The following is a 26,003-nucleotide window of genomic DNA, read 5'->3' on the forward strand; positions in this document are numbered from 1 at the left end:
TTTTAACCTCTCGATCAGTGCTGTCAATCAACAGTCCTGCTTTTATAGCATCTAGAATTAAATATTTTATTCCTCTTGTTTTCAGCAGTTTTCGCCAGCTCTGTGATTTTGCACAATTTAGCCTTTTCAGCGGTCCATCTTTCCCTGCCATTTATGTAGTTATAATATGCTTGACGTTTTTGCAATGGGTACAATGTCCCTGCCCTTTAATATCAAAGAGATGTTGCAATATTTGATCTAGATTTATCATGGTCTTTTTATGACATAGCTGGTTCCGAATAAAACTGAGTATGATTTTGTGAAAAAATGCCACATAAACAGCCTCGCTGCTTAGCCTGAATTCATGGCAAAAGTGCCCGGATCTGCTAGTTAAACAAGTCATGAAGATTTTTGGATTTGGAAGGGTACTAAATTAAATTAGTAATTTAAGCCTCAAGCAGTTATACTAATCCAGAAGGCTTGGCACCTTGAACAGGGCAAGTGTTTAAGCCCTTCCGAACCAAGAGAATGGGTCTCCATTTGTAGAAGACATTGGTCGACAAAGGAAAATGCAGAGAAGAGCAACAAAGATGATTAGCCAACCGAAGGCTAAAACCTACGAAGAACGGTTGCAGGAACTGGGCATGGCTAATCTAGAGAAGAGAAGGACCAGCGGAGACATGATGGCAGTGGTCCAATACTTGAGGGGCTGTCACAGAGAGGAGGGGGGTCAATCTATTTTCCAAAGCACCTGAAGGCCAGACAGGGAACAATGGATGGAAACTGATCAAGGAGAGATTCAACCTAGAAATGAGGAGAAATTTCCTGACAGTGAGAACAATCAACCAGTGGAACAGAAGTTGCCTTCAGAAGTTGTGGGAGCTTCATCACTGGAAGCTTTCAAGAAGAGACTGACAGAAATAGTGCTTGGGTGGGGGGTGGACTAGAAGACCTCCGAGATCCCTTCCAACTCTATTCCTCTATTCTATTCTTTTAAAAGTCAGAATGTCTCAGAGCCTTGCCTATAAACCAGACCCCGCTGCCTGAAAGCCTCACCAAGTATTTCTCGCCAAGACCAAGTCAACCACCCCACTTTTGGCCTGAATGGAATAGACATTAAACCTCTCTGCTGCTTTTCCACTTTGCATCTGCCCAAAGTTTGGAGGGGCTTTGCATAATCTGTCCGGAGGTGCCTGGAACAAGACTGGAAAGCCGAAATGCTGGGAGTTTCTTGCCTGGGTCTTCCCCCCACCCACCACCTTTTCCTCTTCTCCTGCCAACTGTCTGTTTGACCTAGCAGCTTCAAAGCCCAGTCACGCCACACCAGCCCGGCCCCGTTTCTCCCTTCCAAGAGATTTACTACTCCGTCAGCTGACGCTCCTTCCTCAGACGCAGCTCAAAGGCCATTAAATCTGCAGAGCCCGTTCCTGGAGCAAGAGGCTCGTTCTTTCCCTTCTATAATTTATGGGCTTTCAAGGGGTTTTTAAGGAACCAAGCCTCTCGGTCTCCGGATTTGAATTTCATGGGGCAATATGAAAATGATTAAACGAGAACTTCTCGGAATGTGGTTTGTGTTCTGAGCCGTGGAGGCAAGCCGACGCAACCGATCAAATCCAACCTCGGTGGTTTACCTAATCCTGCCCAGGACCAGCCGTGCAGCCCAGCTGCAGCTGGTCCGAGTGGCAGAAAGCCGATGGGAGAAACAGGGTGCCAAGATGTCACCAGGTTTTCAAAAACCCCAAGAGAGTATTTTGGCAGCCCTCCCATGCAGTTATCAACTTACAAGAATTCATTTAGTGACTGCTGAAACTTACAACGGCACAGAAAAAAGCAACTTAGGGCTGTTTTTCACACAACTATTGCAGCATCCCCAGGGTCACGTGGTCAAAATTCAGACGCTTGGCCACTGGCATGCACTTAGGAGGGTTGCCGTGTCCCAGGAATCATCTTTTACAAACTTCTGACAAGCAAAGTCAACAGGGAATCCAGATTCACTTTATAACAGGGGTCTTCAAACCTGGCCCTTTTATGACTTGTGGACTTCAACTCCCAGAATTCCTCAGCCAGGCACACTGAGGAATTCTGGGAGTTGAAGTCCACAAGTCATAAAAGGGCCAAGTTTGAAGACCCCTGCTTTATAACTATGTTAGTAACTAAACAGCTGCAGTGATTCACTTGGCCACTGTGGCGAGGAAGGTCATAAAATGGGGCAAAGCTCACTTAAGAGCTGTCTCGCTTAGCAACAGAAATTTGGGGCTCAGTTGAAGCCGTAAGCTGAGGACTACCTGTATTTGTCTTTTCTTTGGTTCTGGACAGGATTACAGGCTATGAAGATTTAAACTGTCTGCACGTTTCATCAAAATGCTTGCCCTGCGGCCTGAGAAGCTTGAAAGTATGGGCACTAACACTCTGGAAAGAATGAAGCAGGGTACCTGTGTCACCCACGGCCATCTACTTGTAGCAGAATTATACTACGGCTTAGTTGTATGGTGTGAAATCAGCCCCTTTGGGGATATCCTGCATGTATGAATGGATATCATGGCCAGTTTATTATATTATGGCCAGTTTGGTCTGGTGCTCTAGTGGTTAAGACTTCAAGTCCCATGTTATGTCGCCTTTGATGGAATCTTCCATCTCTCCCCATCTATCTTTTGCACAGAACATTCTAGAATAGAATAGAGCTGGAAGGGACCTTGGAGGTTTTCTAGTCCAGCCCCCCACTGAAGCAGGAGAACCTATACCATCTCAGACAAGTGACTGTCCAGCCTCTTCTTAAAAATCTCCAGTGATGGAGCACCCACGATTTCTGAAAGAAGCTGTTCCACTGGTTGATTGTCCTCATTGTCAGGAAGTTTCTCCTTAATTCCAGGTTGCTTCTCTCCTTGATCAGTTTCCAACCCTTGTTTCTCATCCTTCCCTCTGGTGCTTTGGTGAACAAACTGGCCCCCTCCTCTTCTTTGTGGCAGCCCCTCAGATACTGGAACACTGCTGTCATGTCTCCCCTATTTCTTCTTTCCTTTAGACTGGCCAAACCTAACTCCTGCTGCCGTTCTTCATATGTTTTAGTCTCCAGGCCTTTGATCATCTTAGTTGCTCTTCTCTGAATTTCCCCCCCCCCAAATTCTAGTGTATTGCAATGCCCTTTTCTGGATGCGCAGCACAGGCAACCTCAGGGAACAAATCTCCATATCTTCCCAGCAACTGGCAAGGACATCCAGACAGATCTTCCACATCCTGCTGAAAAGAATGTTGCTTCTCTGTCTACCCCTGTTCTTAAACCCACCATTCTTACAAAGCAAAATCCTTTTTCCCTGGCTCACTGCATGAGAAATAGGAACCATCAATTGGAAATTAAACGGGGCTGGGTAAAGAAGCCTTGAACATTAAAAAGCATTTTTTTTAAAAAAAAATATCTCATCGACATGCAAGAAGAAAAAAGTCCAGATTTTCTATATCACTACATAAACATCTCATTGCTTCCCCACTAGGCAGATAATTTTCTCTCTCTCTCTCTCTCTCCTCTCTCTCACTTCCCCCCCCCTTTTTGGAAAGACCTGAGAGATGCATCTTACACCAGTTGTATGCATATGTTAGACACTAAATCCTTGGCTTAGGATAAAAAGAAAAAGAGGGAAATGTAGGTCAGGTTTTTCCACCTCTGCCATACAAAGATCTGGGAAACGTTTGAGCCCCCCCCCCACCATCCAGCAGGTGTCTGTCCTTCAGCTGCAAATCAATGAGATCAATAGAGCAAAACGAGACTATATGGATCGGTGCCACATGTCCGTAACTCTTGTAAACCGGAAATCAATTAATGGCAGTTGTCCGTCTCTATCTCAGCCTTCTGGGGTGACAGAGAAAAGCTTGTGAACGTTCTCCAAAGATTTGCCTGGAATCATAAAATGGAAGAGCAGGAAGGAGTCTTGGAGGTCATCCATTCCACCCCTTCTGCCCAGTGCAGGGTTCTACAGATAGTCTTCAACTTACAACAGTATGCTTAGTGACCATTCAGTGTTACAGCAGCACTAAAAAAAGTGTCTTATATGACCGATTTTCACATGGTTGCAGCATCCTGATGGGCACGTGATCAAAAGTCAGAGGCTTGAGAAATGACTCGTATTTGTGACGGTCGTAGTCTCCTCTGATCGCTGTTGGCAAACTTTTGACAAACAAAGTCAGTGGGGTAACCAGGTTCACTTAAGAACCGTGTTACTAAATAATGCCAGTGTTTTGCTTAACTGCTGTGGCCAATAAGGTCGTAAAATGGGGCACAATTTCCTGAACAAATGCTTCAGCAACAGCAATTTTGGCCGTAAGTTGAGGATTGCCTGTACTATTATGGCAAGCTCTGATCTTATCTAGCCTCCAGTTCAGTGTTTTTCAACCTTGGCAACCTTGGCAGCTGGCTGGGGAATTCTGGGAGTTGAGGTCCACCCATCTTAAAGTTGCCAGAGTTGAGAAGCACTGCCATAATTGTTAGAAAGCATTTCGCCATCATTCCTGAAGCTGGTGATCATCCTACATTGACAATCCAACCAGATCATCAAGGAAATCTTTCTCCAACTCTGCAAAACGGAGGGCGTTTCAAAAACGCAACAAGGACCTGACGAACCACAACACCACTCCTATGTCTTGCCAAAGTGACCCGCAACCCTTTTTCTAACAACAGCCCGCGGGCTCTTCTCTATCTGCATTTAGCCAGCTAGCAAAGTTTATTTTATTTATGCGGATTATTCCTAGATTCCAGTTTTCGCTTTGTATATTGTTGCTGTTCTAAGTGATTTCCTCCCACGGGTGGCGGAGATGTTTGGCTGCTTGGACATCCGGTCTGCTCCTGAGATTTTGGCGTTTTAAGTTGCAAGAAGAGACAGGAGATAGGCTAGTTTGGGGCACCGATAGAAAACTTGTTGGTCAAGCGTGAATCCTATAGAGGCAAATGCAAACAGATGAGGTTTATCAATAAGTAGGTTTTGTGAAAATGGGGAGGGGGATGTGGGAGGGAAGGCTAAAGGATCAGGAGAAATGCTAAAGGGCCAGACAAAGCTTGGGCCCACTCAGTGGCTGGGGAAAAGCTAAAAACGAAAAAAAACAGAAACCCCCATGTCTAAAGGAAGCATATTTCCCCATTTGACGGAGAGTTTTAGAAGCTTCTAATAAGGGTGAAGATGGTATCAGCTTGATCCACTTTAGCTGAACCACAACAAAATGTTTCTCGGGGAAAAAAAAGGCTTTCAGTGTAATGGAGTTTGAAAAGAAAAAAAAACAGAAATACAGTTGTGCTTTTTTACACCCTTCATACTAAAGCAGAGCCCGAGGCTTTATTGTTTGGAGTCCTTGTTGGAATGTAATTTTAGGAAAGAAAGAAAGAAAGAAAGAAAGAAAGAAAGAAAGAAAGAAAGAAAGAAAGAAAGAAAGAAAGAAAGAAAGAAAGAAAGAAAGAGGGAGGGGAAACATACTGAGTGACTTTTTTAAAGCCCATTGTTACCCTGGATTAAATCCCTGGAAAGTTTGGTTCTGGTTTATTTAAAAGGGAAATGATAAACAGAGATGAGATAGATAGATAGATAGATAGATAGATAGATAGATAGATAGATAGATAGATAGATAGATAGATAGATAGATAGATAGATAGATAGATAGATAGAGATAGAGAGATAGAGATAGAGATAGAGATAGAGAGATAGAGATGGAGAGAGAGAGAGAGAGAGAGAGAGAGAGAGAGATGATAGGGATATGTGTGTCAGAGAGAGAATTGCAACTGTCACATGCTCTTCTCCACAGAAAATCCCAAGGTTAATGTGCCGTCTCTCCAGTGGGGCTTGGAAGACGCCATGCCTAAAATCCCAGAACTATTCTCTTGGATAGAGCAAGAGTGGGCATTCCTTTTTATTTCTAAGGATGGGGTTTAGAAGTGCCCAGATTCAGTCCCTGGTCTTTCCAACTAGCTTTTGGAAGACTTTTGTCTAACACCTGGCTAGTAGTCAACTAAGTTAAGTGGACTGCGATTATATTCAGATATTGTCCTTCCAAGACATCGAATTAAAAACTCTACTGAGACTTTCTAGCTTCTTCCCCTGTCAAAAAGAGAGGTAGAAATACACAAATAACTGCTCAGTGTAGGAGCTTCTGGTTCAGTCTGAAGGAGCAAGGACACTTATACACTCAGCCAAGGTAGGAGATATAGTCCATCTGAAGCAACAGGACCTTGGACAGCTCCAGCCCAACCAATGGTTCGAAGAAGGCCAGGACCCCAATGGAGACTTCAGCTACCTTCTTCTCATTGGCTTTGACCTGGTTGAGTTGAACAGAGAAGGCCCGTTTGGGTCTGAAAATGCTCTACAGCAGGGGTCTTCAAATTTGGCCCTTTTATGACTTGTGGACTTCAACTCCCAGAATTCCTGAGGCAGCCATGCTGGCTCAGGAATTCTGGGAGTTGAAGTCCACGAGTCATAAAAGAGCCAAACCAAAGTTGTAGCTTGTGCCTTAGTTGGACAATTTTTCTGTCAGGTGGAACAGGGGGGAAAAGATAACTGTATTTCAAGCTTTTTTTTGGAGACATTTGAAGTAGGATCCATCTATTGTTGCCTTTGTTTCAGCTCTAGTTACTTTTAGTAGCCTCTGCTTGAAAATTTGCAAATCAATAGCTATATAAATGGATTTACACTGCTTCATGCTAAGGGAAGGAAATAAATTCCTTCTTACATAAATTAACCTTTCAGTTACAAGCTAATCCATTAGGGAGAAAGTTTCAAACCCAGAATTTCCAGGCTGACAAAAAGCCTTTGCAAACGTGATCGTCCATTTGCATTTCAAAACATTTGGCCATTATTTAGTAAGAAATTGGCTATCGATCAATAAACGTGTAACCCACTGATCAGTTTAGTAAGTCAAAATCCACTGATGTGATTGGATAACATAGAAGAGCTTGTTTTTTTGTTAAATGGAGCTTACTAAAAGATTTTCCTGCTGCTTGATTCAACTCTAGGAACGGGTTATATCCATTATAAAACCAAAAAACCCACGCACACAGATCTAGAAACTCTCCACAATAAGCATGCTGGTTCTGTTATTTTCAAAATACCTATTGTTCTATATTACGTTAGCCCTGTTTGATTTTATCTGAACGTTCCATAGCATTTTGAGGAGAGATTTACAAACAATTATGATATATTATTATAATAGCCTAATCATAAATGTATACGTAGGTCAAAGAATGCTTGTTCACTAGAAAACAATAACCGATGTATTTCTTTTTTTCTTAAGGAAATAAATGTTAGTCATTTGTTAATATTCTCCAACATTCAAATAAAACTGTATTTGTAGGATTGTTAAATGTTGACTTTAAAGCATTCATGTGAATGAGATTTGATTTACTGGGGTTTTTCTAAGAAACCTGGTGTGCTGATAGACAACAAATTGGAAAAATAGAGAATTAGTTTGGTAATGGGATTCAGCCTTCTCAGGCTGTCCACCAAGATTATCTGATGTCCAATTATGGGCAGATTGTGATTAATGTGATTACGGATTGGATATTAATCTGATTTTGGATTGATCTTGTAATGTTTTTGTCTGTTCCAAATGGCTAATTGGATCTGGGATGCTAGCAATGCAGATTGAACCAGATTGTCCATCTTTAACACTCAAAAGATTTTTCTCGAACGAGTAGGAAGTGGGAGAGCCTATTTACAAGAATCAGAACAAGGATCATTGTGCATTGCTCTTAAATAAATTAAAGGATCACTTATAAATACACACACACATGCACGCACACATTGCACACACATGCGTGCACAAACATACAGAGAGAGGGGGGAGAGGGGAGGAGGAGAGGGAAATAGAGGAAGGGAAGGAGGAAATAAAGGGAGGGAGGGAGAACAGAAGGAGAGAAGGAATGGAGAAAAGAGGGATGATATTGAGAAGGGAGGGAGGGAGATTGATGGGGAGTAAGGAAGGAAGGAAAGTGAAAGAGAAGGAGGGAGGAAGAGAGGGAGGGAGGGAGGGAGGAAGAAAAAGAAGAAGAGAGAAAAGGAAGAAAGTAGGAAGGAAGGAAGGAAGGAAGGAAGGAAGGAAGGAAGGAAGGAAGGAAAGAAGGGAAGCCATGCTAGTCTATGGCACCCCAAAGCCTTAAGGAATTTGGTTAGCCCCTTTTCAGACTGGTGAATTTTACTAAAAGGTACGAGATTGTGTAAGCTTGTGCCCTTTAGTAACATTTTTCGCAAAACCCAATTCTATTGGGTTTCTATTTTAGAAAACAGCAAACATAAACCACCCCTCCTATGCAAAGGCCCACCACCGTTATTCTAAAAAACCCTCCGTGTGTTGCGCCAAACAGCCACAGCCCAAAGAACACTTCTGGACGGGGAGCGGAGTCGAGATTTTGCTCTTCTGCTGGGGAAGGCCCACTGCTTCCTCCCGTCTGCCTCCAAGGATTCAGAGGAAAAATAAAACTTGCGTTTTGTCCTTAGGTAAGGAAAGGCCTCCCACAGGATGTCAGGCATCCAGCAGAGCAAAGAGGAATCCATCGATCAGGCCAATCCCCCAAGTGCAGGTTGTAAACCTTTCTTTCACGCAGGGAGCCAGGAGGCACTTTTCCAACGCAACCACATGGAAAACACAAGCCAAGCTTGTCCGTCTTGCGGGAGGCGCCTCTGGTGCGTAGCTACGGATGTTTGACTTTTTGTTACTGTTTGCTCAAGTCATCTGTGGCCTGCAGAGGAAGTGGTTGGGCTGGATCAAGGCCCCAAAGCCCAAAGGTAAGAAGGGAAGGCTCTCAAAACAAGGAAGACGGCGGGGGGGGGGGGCGGACCGAGGACCGGACGGATACTCTGCTTATGTCTGGGACAGAAAGAGTCTTCACCGGTTCTTGCAGAAAGCAAGGTTTCAAGCAGGGTTTCCCCCCCCCCCAAACGTGACAACTTTAAGATGGGTGGACTGGCCTTGAGGACCACTCGGAGGCTTCAACTGGTGCAGAATGCGGCCGCCGGAGTTGTGATGGGGGTCTCCCGATACTCCCACGTAACACCTCTACTCCACGAGCTGCATTGGCTTCCGGTTGCCCTCCGGGTGAAATTCAAGGTGCTGGTGATGACCTATAAAGCCCTACATGGCTTGGGTCCGGGATATCTGAGGGAACACCTGCTGCCAGCATCAAATTCCCTTCGTCCAGTGCGCTCCCACAGGGAGGGTCTCCTCAGGGTGCCACCGGTAAGAGATTGCCGGCGGGTAACACCCAGGGATAGGGCCTTCTCAGTGGGGGCGCCTGCCCTTTGGAACCAGCTGCCAATGGAGCTGAGGACTGACCCCGACCTCCGTTCATTCTGCCGGGGCCTGAAGACCTGGCTCTTCGAGCTCTCTGGCCCAGGCTGAGGATTAATTTATTTTAATTGGGGTTTTATTTATACAGGGATAAATTTAATCTTTTTAAAACTTGGTTTTTAACTTTTGTATTTTTGGTTTTTAATTACCCTGTAAACCGCCCTGAGTCCTCCGGGAAAGGGCGGTATATAAATGTAATAAAATAAATAAATAAATAAATAAATAAATAAATAAATAAATAAATAAATAAATAAATAAACTCCCCAACCACCCATCAGGAAACGGGAGTTCCAGGCCCACCTTAGGCATGCAAGCCAGCTGGGTGACTTTGGGCCAATCACCAGGAGGCGGGGAGTTCTAGTCCCGCCTTAGACAGGAAAGCCAGCTGGGTGACTGGGCCAGTCCTTTTCCATCCGCCCAACCCACCTCGCAGGGTTGTTGTATTAGAGAAAATAGGAGGGGGGAGGTGTGCTGGATATCTTTGTCGCCTTGAGTTATTTGTGAAATAATAAAGGTGGGAAACAAACAAACAAATGAGCAATGTGTCCGTTTGTTCATAAACACCCTTCTTGGAAAAACACGGCCTTTTTATGTTTATCCTGGGAAGCCTCAGATTCCCAGAAAAGAAGGATTGGCTGGTACAAGATTACAGTGTAAGAAAAATATAACAATAACAATAGAATAGAATAGAATTACAGAATAGAATAGAACAGAACAGAACAGAACAGAACAGAACAGAACAGAACAGAACAGAATAGAATAGAATAGAGAAGAGAATGAGTACTTTATTTGGCCAAGTGTAATTAGACACACACAAGGAATTTGTCTCAGCTGCAGAAGCTCTTAATGTACATGCAAAACAGACAATAAAATAATAAAAGAGGCAATGAATAGAAAGTGTTGGCCTTAAACCGCCTCATTTCAACATACCTGGAGATGAAGAAATGTGGGAAAATACAGAGTGATGTTAGCTAACAGCCTTTTCACTTCCTGCTTTCTGGCTTCTTCCTAGCTGTGAATTTTAAGCAGGGACCGGTGCAAAACCCGGTCCAGAATTTCAGATTCTTGGATGTATGTCACACTAAGACACAAAATGATTGTGTTTCAGTACAGTTCTGGGATTTGGGTGGTGGGTGGGAGATTTTAATGCCTTTTGCTTTCAAGGGGGGGGATGGAGGGGGAGCACACTGACGGAGGTTGCAAGGGACAGAAAGGGGGGGGGGCGGTTTCAAAGAAATAATCTGGTCCTCCCTTTCCAAGCCAAGGAATCCCAGCTGAGGCTCCCCGGCGTTCCTCCATTAGACGTTGGCCGCTTTCACATGACCTGCTTCACCGGGAGATTGACGCTTCCTGGCTTCCCACGTTATGCAAGGAATCCCGCATTAGCGGGGGGGGGGGGAAAGGGGGCGACGCTGTTCGGCCCGAGAACAGCCTTCTTACATTTGTCCCTCTCTCTCCTCCACCAATCTAGCTGCTCTTAGCGAGGCCGGTTGGTTCGTGTGAATGCAACATGTGAGCAAAGCAGAGTATACACACAGAGAGACAGAGCTGCACGGGCCGATCTTATTTCTCCGAGTCGTCCGTTGCAAACAAAGGCCCAGATGCGATCGGGGCGCGGAGGTGGAGAAGCAGATGCAGAAGAGAGCAGAGTTGTCTTGGGTTAGAAGGATGTGTGAAAGGAGCTGGTTCCTGCCGATTTCTTAGGTCAGCTGATGCCCAGATCGTCTGCTGCCAACCTGTGGTTGAGCTTGTCTGGCTTTGGAAGATAACGCCGGATCTCGTTAGAGCTTGGAAAGGTGACCACGAGGAAACGCCCGACTGTGTTTCAGATTCGAACCGACCGAGTCGCACCAAGATTGAAAGAAGACTCTGCGTACCCTTAGACTAGAGTCACTTGGAGGGGTTCAGATTGCTCAGAAACCACAGGGGATTCCAAGGAGTCTTTATTTCTATGTGTGAATGTGCCTTCAATACACTCATTAAACGCGGAATGTAACACAGAAGCATTGGGAGAGACATCTTAGCCTGCTTCCCGAATCAACCTAGGTAGTTTTTGCCTTTGCAAACTGCCCTCAGCCATCCCCAAGCCAGCAAAACACCAAAAAGCTAACCAAGGTTCAAATTACTCTGGTTGAGCCACTGAAATGTAAAAACACGGTTTTCTTTCTGCCCTGAATGAAGCCTGTGGTGAGAACGCAGGCCCTGAACAAATGCGTGTCATTATCTAAAATCTGCCCACGTGGATAAAACCTATATTTTTTCCCAGCCCCCCCCAAAGGTAGGCATACAATATACCTACTTCCATTCTTTAGAAATTGCTAGAAAGATGAAGGTCCCTGTTAGGGTTTGTATTTGTGGATTATATCTGAGGACGAAATATTATAATCAAACAATTGCATACATTATTGTTGTTATTATTAAAATGAAAAGGGCAAAAAGTATTTCTTGTTCAATAAAGTTAAGGCTAAAATTTCCATCACGGTGTAAGTTTTCCCGTGCTATGCCTGACATCAGGTGCGCGATGTTATCCGAAGAGAAAGGTATATAAGATTTTTTTTGGCCTTTATTTTAAAGTTAAGTTGCCCTGACTTAAAATAGATACGTCCAGACATTATGATAGGAACTAACACACTCCTGCACTACCAGTGTATCTTTCCCGTGTATTAATCTATATACGGCTGACCAACAAACCGAAGAAAAGCAACTAAATCCTGAATTTATGGATCAAGCCTTTTTTAAAGAACTGCAGCTCGAGTTGAAAAAAACCCACTACTGTCACTCAATATCCATTTTGATTGATGTGATGAGGAATTCTGTCTAGTTCAAAAATGGACACAGGTTGCCTACACTGAAGGCGAATCAAAGAAATGTTGTTGCTCCAAATTAATTTTAAACATGGGACTTAAGCCCCGTCAGCTTCTTCTATGGGGCAAAGAACTTTGAGAAAAAAAGGTGGGGAGATTAAAACGAAACTTTGAAACTGACCATCTCTGACTTTTTGCCTCTGTTAGTGAAAACAACTCGGAAACCATCGGGCATTTAAAGAATTTGAGTCGAATCTACAATTTAAAATGTTAAAAAAAATCTAAAATTTTCACCCGCCAGCGTTAAAAGCAGTCTCAGAGGTTTTGCTTTATGTGTGTGACTATTTAAAAAATCCAGCTACAGCTTATTTCAAGAACTACCTTACAACATCAAGACTGCATTCTTGCGGGTTATTCTTATTCTTTTTTTTTTAAGGGAACGGAGTTATTTTTTTAAAAAAATTACCGGCTTCGATTTGAAACAACAGTTCCAATTTTGGAAATAAATTTCTAGTTTTTCCAAAACGTTTACACGGAGAAGTAGAGCGCTGGTCTCTTTTTCTGCTGCTAACGAAATGTATTTTCGAGGCAATCGCTGGTGGGATTTTAGGATCAAGTCTGAAAGAGCAAAGCTACCAGATGGTTAAGCCTTCGCGCCGGTAGCAACCATAAAACGTTCCTGCGGTTCTCTTTTTTTTCTTTTTAATACCTTGCAAGAAATTAATAAAATTGAGAGGACGGGATGGGAGGAAGGATAATGTCTAGGAACGCTCAAAAACCAAAAATGCAGTTTACAGAAGACTGAGATTTGGCGGTGGGGACCGCGCAGTGTATAATTTCCAGCGCTATTTTTCCGGATCTCTCGGCTGGGTGGAAAAAGCCGATCTACTTACTAGCGAGCAAACCCGGCTAAATTTCCTGGAGAACTAAGAAGACGGCGCTATAGGGAACTGGGCAATCTTGGGTCTAGGATGCGACCCCGCCTGGATCAAGCGGGGCTTCCAGCGGGGTAAATATAGGATCAGGCTGCGCTCGGAGTATTTGCTGGGGAGGAAGCTAATTCATTCCTTAATCGGAACCCCCAAAATTGGTGGAACCGTGACTGGCGTTGCTAAGATTATCTCAGCGAAGTCAGGAATGCTAACCCAGACTATTGGATGGCCTCCTCCTCCTCCTCCCCCTCCCCTACCTCTTCTCATCCTCCTTCTCTTCCTCCCCCCCTCCTGCTCCTCTCCTTCCCTACTTCTTTTCCTCCTCCTTCCCTTCCTCCCCCCCTCCTGCTCCTCTCCTTCCCTACTTCTTTTCCTCCTCCTTCCCTTCCTCCCCCCCTCCTGCTCCTCTCCTTCCCTACTTCTTTTCCTCCTCCTTCCCTTCCTCCCCCCCTCCTGCTCCTCTCCTTCCCTACTTCTTTTCCTCCTCCTTCTCTTCCTTCCTCCTCCTCCTCCTCCTCTTCTTCTCCTTCCCTCCTCCTCCTCCTTCTACTCTTCCTTCCTCCCCCCTCTTCTCCTTCCCTCCTCCTCCTCCTTCCTCCTGCTCCTTCTCTTCCTCTTCCTTCCTCCTCCTCCCCAACATAAATCATGATTATTCTTTTATTGCAAAATTGCAACAAGGGAGATTTCTCCCCCCCCCCGGCTGTGTTTTTCCCACGCCCCCTCCCCCAGCAAAGGACGGAATGGGGAGGCTCTTCTTTCCCACCGCAGCTCCCTCCACGCGGCGGGACGAACCCGCCGGGCTCCCGCCTCCCCGTCGCGCCCGCCGTGCAAAGCCCGCCTCCCCGTCGCCGCTGCAGCAGCTGCAGCAGCTGCAGCAGCTGCAGCAGCCGAGCAGTCCGGCGCGCGCCCGCCCAGCGCCTTCTGCCCGGGACCCCAACCTTCTGCGTTCCATTGTTCGCCCTCGGCCAATCAGCTCCCGCCGCCGCGAGCAGCCCTCTGTGACGTCACCCCCCCCGGCCTGCCCCCCCTTCGGGGGCTGAGTGGGTGGTCCGCGCCGTGCTGACGTCATGCTGCGTAGGGGAGACTCGCTCTGCTCTCCGGCCGGGCTGGCGGAGTTAGGCTGGAGCGGAGCAGCGGCCGGAGACGCCCCCCCACCTCTTTTTATTTTATTATTATTATTATCATCGTCGTCGTCGTCGTCATTATTCCTCCTTTTTTTTCCTCTCCCCCCCTTCTTTTTTCCCTCCTTTCCGCATCACAACTTTTGCCCGCATCTCCTTCTGCATGGTGGATATTATTTTTCCTTCCCCTTTTGGAGGTGCGATGGGGGATCACACCAAAAGTAAGTCGTTCATTTCCTCCGCCCCCCCCCCACCCCGTCTCTCTTCGCTCGGACCCCGCGCCGGGAAGCTCTGGGGCGCACGGGGAGGAGTAGGGGGGGCCGCAAGGATGTCTTTGGGAAAGGAGGGGGTGCTTTGGATGGACGGCTTGGAAAAAGGAGAGAGGGGGGGCAAAAATAAGATTTATTAATATGATTATTTTGGTTCGTCGCACAGTCAGCCAGATGTTCTGACTTGATTTGGCATTTTTGTCTACCTAGTAAATCCTTTCCAAGGACCCGGGATAGGCAGATCTGGAAGTTTGAGGGTGTTAAAATTATTGCTGCTATTATTGTTGTTGTTATCATCTTCAATTCAGAGTCTGGGACTGGTAAAACCTTAACAGTTCAAGTCCTAACCAAGGACCTAAGAGCTGCTAAGGTAACGTCTGACTATACAGGCAGTTCCGAGGAGTAACGTGGTTTCCCGCAAAGAATATTCAGGTCTAATAAGTTCAAAATTTCCGTGCCTCTATTGGGTATCGCTCCCAAGGGCTCCTGTTACTATTGGTACAACCACTGATTTCTTCCTCGATTATTATTATTATTATTATTATTATTATTATTATTATTATTATTATTATTATTATTATTATTATTATTATTATTATTATTATTATTATTATTATTATTATTATTATTATTATTATTATTATTATTACTATTATTATTACTATTATTATTACTATTGTTATTACTATTATTACTATTACTATTATTATTGGTACTGGGAGATGAGTTTAGAGTGGGTTACAAACTCTGGTGTCCTGCAGAAAGCGGTTTTCCGTTCATTTATAGTTCCTCCTTTAATGTTGTTAATTGGGCTTTATTGCCCCCATAAGTGAGCCCCTCGCCAGAAAGTGTCCAAGGAAAAGGAGATGATGATGATGATGATGATGATGATGATGATGATGATGATGATGAATCAAGGCGATGCTCTCTTTTCCCCCTCTGCATCTTTTCATCGGGAAAATATTTTCAGGCGCTTCTGGGAAACGGCCAGGCCGACGTCGTCCTCCCGCGGCTTTTTCCTTTCCCCCCGGTTTCCCTTTTGGGGGGGGCCCGGCGACCCCCGTTCGGGGCTTCGGAGGGGCCTTTTCGTTTGGCCCGGCCGGGCTTCTTCGGCCCAGCCGTTTCCCCCTGGCGAAGCTGTCCTGAGTGCCCTTTCCTGTTTTCCTCTCCCCCCCCACCCCATCCCGGCAGAGAAACCCGGGAGCGCCACGTGCGTGGGCTGCGGGAGCGAAATCCACGACCAGTACATCCTGAAGGTCTCGCCGGACCTGGAGTGGCACGCGGCGTGTCTGAAGTGCGCGGACTGCAGCCAGTACCTGGACGAGACGTGCACCTGCTTCGTGCGCGACGGGAAAACCTACTGCAAAAGAGATTACATCAGGTAGAAGAGCCCCCCCTCTTTCTTTCTAAGCAGCCCCCCCTCTTTATTCTGAAGCTTCTCCCGGGGAGCTTTCCGCGGGCGAGCGTGGAGCCTTCCGCTGGGACTGTCGGCCTCTTTGGTTAGGGGGGAGTTGGGGGGATTTGGTCCCCGAAAGAGACTCGCCTCCTGCCCTCCCCCCACGGCGTTTAGTGGAAGCATTCTTTTGGGGTGGGTGGGATATAAGGTGGGTCGCCGAAGGTGGAGCGAGAGTGGCGCGTGGGCTTTGAAGCCCTGATGGCCGGAAGTTCAGGACGCCTTGCCAGGGGAATCCTCTCTCACTCGCCGCCCCCGTACACACACACACACACACACACGGGGGGGGGGGACTAAGGACAACGCTCACCTGAAAGTCTTACTGTGAATTTCAAAGAGGGGGAGGAACCCTGGCCTAGGCACACACACACACACACACACACGTGCCTTTTATAAAATTGGGGACACACACCTTTGCACTCCCCCTTCCCTTTAATGTCTCCCTGTAAAACTCTACGGCCGCTCTTGCACAAAGGCCCACACAGAATGTTTTTTATCAAGTTGGGGGCACAGACGTTTGCAAGCCCACTCCGCTATGTGCCTCTCTGTGAAATATTTGGGGAACCCTTGCATAAACACGCCCGCACGCTTGTATACAAACTTGCCTTCTGTACAACGGGGACACGCGCGTCCTGACACGCACACGCACCCATTGTACCTGTCTGTAAAATTCGGAAGGTTAATCCTTTGCACCCGCACAGATCCACAGACGTAGGTGAACACGCAGCGCACACCTGCTTTCTTACAGACTTCAGGGGGGAATCCTTGCACGCTGGCACACGCGTACACACACACTGAGGCGGGGAAGGCAGGGGTCCACCCATTTGGGCATTCGTCCTACTGATTTCGAGGTAGTTTATTTCGAAGTGAAGGAGTCTGCAGCTGGGCCGACCATTGGCTGCCTGGCCTGGTCAAAAGTCGTTTTTTGTCTTCCCGTTTCGCTCCCGTCCCAGAGTTTCGCCTCGAAACCCCGCCAGCAGCTCCAATCCTTGGGCCGAGGAAAAGAAAACGAGAAGGGCCTGACTGGGAATAATATTAACATTAATAATACTACATAAAACGAAATATTAACATTAACAATTGCAATACATATTAAAATGAATAATCTTCATCTTAATCACAACGAAACATTAATCACGTTAGTGATAGCGGGCGGGTGTTTTGTTTCCTCGTTCCTTAGTTGGGCGTAGCGAACGCTTCGTGCCTGGAGACCCTTACGGGGTCTGGGGAGGGTGGGGCAGCTTCGGTCTCGGCCCCCCAGGAGCTTCCCGGGCCGGGCCGGGCTTGACGGCCGCCCTCCCCCGCTGGCTCCGCAGGCTCTTCGGCACCAAGTGCGCCAGGTGCGCGGGCGGCTTCAGCAGCAGCGACCTGGTCATGCGCGCCCGCGGCCACGTCTACCACCTGGAGTGCTTCCGATGCGCCGTCTGCAGCCGGCAGCTCCTGCCCGGGGACGAGTTCTCGCTGCGGGACCGCGAGCTGCTCTGCCGCGCCGACCACCGCCTCCTGCTCGAGGGCGCCTCCTCGGCCGAGAGCCCCCCGCGCAGCCCGGGACACCTGCAGGGCGCCAGGCCGGGCCCGCTGCCGCTCCCAGGTAAGCCTCCAGCCCGGCCGCCCTTCCCGAGGCAGCCCCCTCCCCAAAGAACGCAGTCGGTTCTCGGCAGGCCTCCCTCCCTCCCTTCCTTCCCTCTTCTCCCCCTTTCCCCTCCCTCCCTCCCTCCCTTCCTTCCCTCTTCTCCCCCTTTCCCCTCCCTCCCTCCCTCCCTCCTTTTCCTTCCTCCCTCCCTCCCTCCCTCCTTCCCTTGGTAAGATTGGCATCCGGGGCAGAAGAGAGCAGAAGGGCATGGCTGACCCCTTTGCCTGTTCATGGCTAGTCACAAAGTCCTAATTTTCGAAGCTCTGGCCTCAGGGAAATCTCCTAGACCACTACCCCCTCTTTCCCAAAACCTGATTCTCCCCCCTTCTCCTTTTATTATTTATTAGATGTTCTTGCCATCATGTAAAAGGGGAAAAAAAGAAAGAAAGGGGGGGGCAATGAAGCCCAGTACTTCCCTTAATGAGTTAATGGAAAGCAGATCCTCCCAGTGTCAAAATAACTGCGGGCAGCGGGTGTTTGGTAGATCCCTGGATTAGGCTAAAATGTCATTTTTGGACTGAAATCTCCCCTGGTTGCCTTCAAGCAAAAGAATTCTGGGAGCTTCCGAGTTTGGGGAAGGATCCCCAGGAATGCCTCTCTTCAGTGACTCTCGATAAGAAGGGGGATCCTAAATAAAACCCCTGTGTGGATCTTATTTAATTCAGCTCTGGCACATTTTATCTTTCCCAATGCCCAAATCTACCTCCGCCAAACCAGCCCAAATCTTACTGTTGTGCTTGTTCTGGGGTTCAGTTGCCGCCTCACCTGCGCAAACCTTTTTTTTTTTACCTGTTGGCCCTTCCTTGCTTCTGAGACCCACCTGTGCATTTATGAGGTTGGAAGCTGGCCAAACGTGAACCTTGAAATCGATTGGAGGGGATGAGGCAAGAAGGAAGGGAGAAAAGAAAAGAGAGAAAATGAAGGGAGAAAAAGAAAGGAAGGAGAGAAGGGAGGGAAAGAAAAAAGGAAAGAAAGGGAAAGAGAAGGAAAAGAAAAGAAAGGAAAGGAAAAAGGAAGGGAAGGGAAGGGGAAATTTTTTAAAAGGAAATGCCATTTTTCCTGTTTCTCCGTTTGTTCGGGATTAGATTCCCCCAACTTCTCTAAGGACTTCGTTCCCTGGAAAATTTTGCCCCCGCAGGCCTAAAGCCTCGCAGGGTTTACTCGGAAGGAAGCTCCCCGCCTTCCCTTATAATGTGTTTGCTGAGTGCGGGCCTGGCGGGGCATCTTGCAAATCCGTTTTAAACGCGCGCGGCAGGAATTCAGCCCCGCGAAGGGCCGAGGGGCAGCGGAAGCCTTATTCCACACCTGCCAGGGGGAAATTGAGAAACGATATTTGGAAAGAGGCAGGTGGGATTTTAAGGGGGAGGGGGGGGAAAACGGGAAATGGAGAACCGGGGGGTGGGTGGGTTTCCTGCGTGCCGAAGAGTTGGGCGAACTTGAATTCGCCTCCTTTTTAATCCAACCACTCCTTGAATCACGCGCGATTCGTTCGGGGAAAAGAGACTTTTTAAATCACTCGCGCTCTTATTTCGTAGTGGACAAGTGTGCCCACACGCGTGTGTGATAGTTACACACGTGCACGCACTCACCATGGCAGAATACGGCAATTTTTTTAACGAGGTTTTTTTTTTTTTAAAAAAAGGTGTTTTAAAACAAAAATCTCCTTTTCAGTTTTCCTCCGAAGCGCTTATTGTTCGCCCCCCCCCCGCATTCTCTCTTCGTCGCTCCCGTCCCAATTTTTTACGCAGTCTGCTCTATATTTATCCTTGATTAATATTTTTAAAACAGTCGGTCTTTATTATTTTAAACCCCCGAAAGAGAAGGGACGGGGTTCCGGATTCCGCCGTGCCTTTCCGTGGCTTGCGAGTTTGAAATCAGGCGTTGGAAATGTGCGGAGGATAGAACAAAATAAAATAAAAATATCAGAAGGATTTGAGACTGAAATTGGTGGGGAGAGAATCCTTTTAGAGAGGAGGAATAATAATGTTAATTATAACCATCGTCATTATCAATAAAAGCCCATATATCTCTCTTCCAGGTAGGGACGGAGAATTAATCCTAAGGAAAGTGGCCTTTTTTTTCTTTGCCTGGGGGCAAAGGCCAGGCTTTCCATCCTTGCATTTTTGGGTCCGACCTCTGCCGTGGGACCGTCTCGAGACGGGTAACATGCGAGGACCCCGCTTAGATCGCTTAGATCCGCGGCTCCATTCTCACGTCTGGCTGGACTCGGGTTTTTGCAGGAAAGGCCAGCAAATCCGTTTGCATCTCAAAACTGAACAGCCCCCAGTCAGATTTTCTGCTGGGGAAAGGTTTATTTTTTGGGGGGAGAAGGAATTGAGAACGGGGGGGGGGAAGGAACAGTCCAATTCTGCAAACCCCCCCCAAAAGAAAAAAGTAAACTTTTCCTTCTCTTGCAAAAAAGAAAAAGTTTACTTTCGCTTTTGCTATACACTCGTTTTATTGCGCTGGGTGGAAAACAACCCCACTTAATAGAAACTGGCTTTTTCGGATCCCTCTCTCTGAGCTTCAAATTTCTTTCTTTCTTTTCTTTCTTTGGAACTTTAAGTTCCTCACGGGCCAGTCGTTGGCTTTCCGACGGCTTCCCCAGTTCGTTCTCCCCGTCTCAGCTGCCCTTCAGTATTTCGAATAAAATGGGCCCTATTTTCTGCGCCCCGTTTTTAGGATAAGCTGCTGCCCAGATGGAGATAGGAAAATTGTGTCTGCGTTTGTGTGCATTTCTCTTTTATTGCTGCACGCCCAGCAAAACGAAGACACCCCTCCGAACGTTAAAACGACAAGGGTTTTCTTTTATTATTTATTAGATTTATACACCGCCCATCTCACTGTCAAGCGACCCTGGGCGATTTATGGCGTATTTAATTACCGCTTATGATTAAGCTCCGAGTCAGGTTCACAAAGAAATGGGGATTAAAGCCGAGCGGAACACAACGCTAGCCTTTGGACCTGGTGGCCTACCTCGCAGGGCTGTCGTTGGTGAAAGAAGGGGGTCCGCTGGACGTCTTGGCCTCCGGAGCAAAGGAGGGTTACTATTCTGGCCCGCAAATTAACATCGGGACGGAAAACAGACTCCAAGAATCTGGGGATGGGAGGTTTTCCCCTCTGTTGGGGGTGGGGAGGATCTGCCCCCCTCTTTCTAGGGGTCGCCTCGCTCTCCCTCCCTCCCTCCCCGCGCCCTTTTCACGCCAGCCTCCTTTCCGCAGACGCGGTGCCCGGGCGGCAGCCCTCCCTGCGTTCCCACGTGCACAAGCAGGCGGAGAAGACGACCCGGGTACGGACGGTGCTGAACGAGAAGCAGCTTCACACGCTGCGCACCTGCTACGCGGCCAACCCACGGCCGGACGCGCTGATGAAGGAGCAGCTAGTGGAGATGACCGGGCTGAGCCCACGCGTGATCCGCGTCTGGTTCCAGAACAAGCGCTGCAAAGACAAGAAAAAGTCCATTCTGATGAAGCAGCTGCAGCAGCAGCAGCACAGCGACAAGGCAGTAAGTGGGCCGGCCGAGCCAAAGCACTTCTCCCCTCTCCTATCTCCCTGCTTGCATTGGCAGAGAAGGTGTCCCGGCCCCATGAATCCCATGGCTTCTCTCCCCCCCCCCAAAAAAAACACAAAACTCTCAGGACTACAATTCCCATAATGCCAGCAGGTTTTCTCTTCCCAGACTCTCGGGGACTACAGTTCCCATAAAGCCACTCTGGGGAGGGGTGGAATCTTGATTTCCTCTCCTTTAAGGCAGCCGTGTCCTTGCCTCCTCCCCTCTCAATTCCTTAGGAGTCCTGGTTTCTTGGGGGTGGGTGGGGCTTAAGGGGGTTGGCAATGAACGGAATTTCAAGTGGCGGGAAGGTCCCTGTGGCATCACCTTGTGTTTTGCCACTGATGGAGGGAGGGGAGATTCATTGTCCCATCATCCCCTGCTTTCCTCTGTCTGCAAAACCTAAAATGTCAGGAATGGCTGCATTCACAGGAGATGCTGAAGGTCTTTAAGGAAATGGTTCCCCCCCTTTTTTTTCCAACTAGGCCAGGGGTAGGCAACCTCGGCTCTTTTATGACTCGTGGACTTCAACTCCCAGAATTCCTGAGCCAGCTGTGCTGACTCAGGAATCCTGGGAGTTGAAGTCCACGAGTCATAAAAGAGCCAAGGTTGCCTACCCCTGAACTAGGCTAACATTTTGAGCCATCCAAGGGGGGCAGAGACTGAGTGCCTGCCCCCCAGTTTCAGTGTGTGTGTGTGTGGGAATGGATTTGACGGGTCTTCAAGAGAGTAAGGGAAGCAAAGACCGGGGTGATGAGTTGGGTTTGGGAGAAGGTTGATTCTCCAACTCCTACAATTAGGAAATCAGAGTATGATGGAGCAGGAGTGGAGAGGGAAAAGTCTCAGGATCAGGGCTTCTTTGGATCTCAATTTCCTGGGGGAGGGGTGTCAACCAATCCTACTGATCTGGAGTGAGCCCCATAGATTTGATGCTACCATGTCAGGGTTCCAAAGTCTAAGACCTTCGCAATCCAGATATGGTAGCCCTACCTTGCCCCATTGACTCCAATGCAACTGGCGCCTGTGCATAGCGGCCTTCTGCTCAGGGTGCAAACCTACTCAGCCCCCTAAAGCGGGTGCAGTTTCTCTTTGGGGCCTAAGCCCTAGTTACACATAGCTAGCATTGCACCGCAATGAGTTCTCCACCATTAGGCTCTTAAGCTCAGCAATAATGTTTATTTTTACTCGTGGCCATCCGCCAGGTGATATTTAAGCAATATTGATTTTTTTTTTCCGGGCACAGGATCAATAGTGTCTCATGCTATTGAAGGAGTAAAATCTGTCTGCAAGGGAAGGCAGGGAGATAATGATGGCAGTAATAACAACAACAATAACAGCCGTAATGATTCATCCGGCTTCTTTGTGAAAACATCCACCCAAAGCAGCTACGATATCATCTTTATATTTATTTCATCTATAGAAAAGCAGAGGGATGATTTCAAATAAGCCTGTTTTGCGGGACTGTTTTCAAAGCCAGCCAAATTTTTAATGTTTTTGTTTTTATCCCACTGCCCCCCAAATATGGATAGTTTAGCTGTGGTTTTGTTTGCTGTTTTTCCATCATGTTCCTTTCTGCTAAAAGTTATTTGATCTCTGCTGTAAATTCTGCAGAAGACGTCTCGGCCCGCCTTCCAGATGTTCTGAGCTGCTTCATTGAGAACCTTCGTGGTTGTGCCAGATGGGAAGGGAAAAAGAGATTGGGGGGGATGAAAACAGAGGGGGGAAATAGGTGGGACTGGCTTATGTTGGGAGGGGGGGTCTTCTCATTTATCAGAATCAAATTACTTGATTGATTCCATAAATCAAAGGATTGGATGTACTTACTCCCATCGATGGCTGATGGAATGGAGCAGCTGGCGGACAGCAGGGGGGAGAAAAATCTTATGTTGTCTTAAAAATTAATTTCAACCCCTCCCAGAAAGAGTCAAAAAAGGCAAGATGGCCGCTTGCACAGTCAGTGTTCTGCGCCTTTCCTGAGGTCTGACTTTCGTTTGGCCATAAATAAGTTTTTTTACTTCCTCCTGTCTGGAAATAATATTGAGAGGGGCTCCAGATGGATGGATGGATGGATGGATGGATGGATGGATGGATGGATGGTAGATAGATTCTGGGGGTTGAAGTCCACGAGTCATAAAAGAGCCAAGTCATAAAAGAGCCAAGGGAGGAGAAAGCTGGCTTAATTTCTGATTTGGGGCACAAGAGACCCCCAAATGCCCTCATCCATGCCCCCCCAAGCTTTTTCCAATATGCTGTCTAGGGGGGGGGAATTAAGCCTGAAAACAGCCTGCAGAGAATGTGGGATCGGCTCTTACTGTCTTTGACCCGGGCAGATTGGGCTGCATTCTGGCTGACCTTTTCTTCTCCCACTTTCTCCCCTCCGGTCTCCCCCCAAGAGTTTGCAGGGCTTAACTGGGACGCCCTTGGTTGCTGGCAGCCCCATCCGCCACGACAGCGCCGTGCAAGGCAGCGCGGTAGAGGTGCAGACGTATCAGCCTCCCTGGAAAGCTCTCAGCAATTTTGCGCTGCAGAGCGACTTGGATCAGCCTGCCTTTCAGCAACTGGTAAGAGCCTGAAAAATCCACCCCACAACTAGAGGGCAGTGTGTGTGTGTGTGTGTGTGTGTGTGTGTGTGTGTGGTGCCCTTTGTTGCATTGCCACCTTAATCATCCCACTCACCCCTCAGAATGGTTGCCTATCTCTGCCTGCATCAGTCCCCTCCCTGGATTCTATATTAAGCAAAGTGGAGAATAGGGAAGAAGAATTCTGCCCTCTTCTCCATCACTGCTGTTTCTCTCCCTCTGTGTGTGTGTGTGTGTCTGTGTGTGTGTGGTGCCCTTTGTTGCATTGCCACCTTAATCATCCCACTCACCCCTCGGTATGGTTGCCTATCTCTGCCTGCATCAGTCCCCTCCCTGGATTCTATATTAAGCAAAGTGGAGAATAGGGAAGAAGAATTCTGCCCTCTTCTCCATCACTGCTGTTTCTCTCCCTCCCCCCCCCCACCAAAACTCCCCAGGTCTGTGCATTTGAAATATGGGGCCCAGCCCTGGGAAGGACTCCCCACTCCCGCCCACCCCCAGGTTGTGTTTGGGAAGACAAAGGCGTCGTAAAATACGGCCTGTGAAATGATCTCAAGTGCAAAATATTTGTCAAAAGGTTGTCTGCGTAAGAGAGAGAGATTGCTTTGCTTTGGGTGTGGGTGTGGATGAGAAAGGGAGAGAGACAAAAAAAAAACAAAAAACCCCCCAGCATCTAATTGGGCCTAATGGAGCAAAAAAAATAAATTTAATTACTTGATTCTGGTATGTGTGAGGTTGGAGAAAAAAGTGCCCAGGATTATTGGCAAGGGTGTAATGGCACACCTGAAAGAAGGCAAGTTGTCACCAACAAATATCCTTTTGCAAAATGTGCGTTAAAGGCCCCTGGTGCCTGGCAGGAATGAGAATAGATCATCCTAAATTGCAGGGAAGGGGATAACCGGGGAACCTTTGGGGTTGACCTTGAAAATAATGGCTCCTCTTTGGGGGCCTGACATCTTTTAACAATTGCAACACACGCAGGTGAAAAAATGCAAGATTTTTTGCAAAAGACTGAAGTCTGAGAACTTTGGTCTCCCTTAAGACTAGGATTCATTTCAGCGAGCAGAATCGGGAATCTGTTAGGCCAAGGAGAATCAGGATCCCACCACTAGGCCACACAGCTGGCTTAGCATAACCTGTACCTCTGGCTCTCCAACTTCGTGGTTCTCTTCCCAGATCATGTGAAGGTGGCTTTGCTTCCAACATGGACTTTGGCATGTGTGTGTGTGTGTGTGTGTGTGTGAGTGAGAGACAGAGACACCAACCCCCCCAACAGATGTTGCATGAAGCCATAAGTTACAATTTGGTGTCTTGAGCAAATCCAGAAGATGGATTGATCTCCTATGCTGGCCAAGCATGTGGGGTTTCGGTCCAGCCGTCAGCACTGACATCTCAATTGGCTGCAAAAATCTAGTTGGCTTCAGTGCCCGGAAGACGAGATGACTTTCTATTCCTTTGCCTGGGGGTGGGGGGGGCAAATTTATTTATTAAATGCTGCCCATCTCGGCGTGGGTCTCCCTGTATTTATAAAAGCAATTTGTGAAAGCAATATCCTTTTAATGATCTCTAGGCCATTTCAACATACTACGGCTGATCATTTCATTGCTTTTCCTCTTAAGAGGAATACTTTGGGAGATTTTTAAATATATTTTACTTCATAGGGCCACCTTTTAAGTCAATTTAAATGTCTCTGTTGCAATGGGTCATGGGCTGATGTGTTGTTACGCAAAGAAAAACCACTTTTACCTAATTTGGCGTAATTGACCCAGTTTGGGGAAGGACCGGCGTAAGGATTAATTCACCTCCAGCCGCAAACAGGGATGATTCGTCACAGGGTGGAAAGAAAATAAGTAGCCAAAATATGGATGTAAAAGTTTAGCCTGGGAGGGTCCAGCGTTGGCAACTTGAAGACTTGTGGGCGTCCAACTCCCAGAATTCCCAAGTTAAGACCCTTAAAAATACATGGGCCTGAATTTTGATCACGTGACCATGGGGATGCTGGCACAGTTGTAAGTGCGAGGACCTGTCGTTTTTTAACCCCATTGTAATTTCAAACAGTCACTTTAACAAATGATTGTAAGTCGGGGATGACCTGTAATAAATTAGAGTATTTTATATCTGAAGACACACACACACACACACACACCGATTTTCATCCATTGAGACTGTCCGGAGGTGTACCCCATTTTTCTAACCTATCTCCCTACTTTGTTCCTTTTTTAAAAAAAAAACAACAACAACTCCTCCACAGCTCTCCATTTCTGAATCCGGCTCCTTAGGGAACTCATCCGGCAGCGACGTCACCTCTCTATCGTCCCAGCTCCCCGATACCCCCAACAGCATGGTTCCTAGTCCAGTGGAAACGTGA

At 47.3% G+C, this 26,003-nt stretch overlaps 1 protein-coding gene across 1 annotated transcript; it reads left to right on the forward strand.

Annotated features, from left to right (window-relative positions):
* Window positions 1-14,314: 14,314 nt before the first annotated feature.
* On the forward strand, window positions 14,315-26,003 carry ISL2 (ISL LIM homeobox 2; the record flags this gene model as incomplete). The annotated part of the gene is made up of 6 exons (XM_081337168.1): window positions 14,315-14,372; window positions 15,612-15,801; window positions 17,190-17,464; window positions 20,728-21,011; window positions 23,450-23,617; window positions 25,887-26,003. The coding sequence occupies 6 exons, from the start codon at window positions 14,315-14,317 to the stop codon at window positions 26,001-26,003; spliced, it is 1,092 nt and encodes a 363-aa protein (XP_081193294.1).

This window comes from Vipera berus (genome assembly GCF_964194415.1).
Source record: "Vipera berus genome assembly, chromosome: 12".
Taxonomy (NCBI): Eukaryota; Metazoa; Chordata; class Lepidosauria; order Squamata; family Viperidae; genus Vipera; species Vipera berus.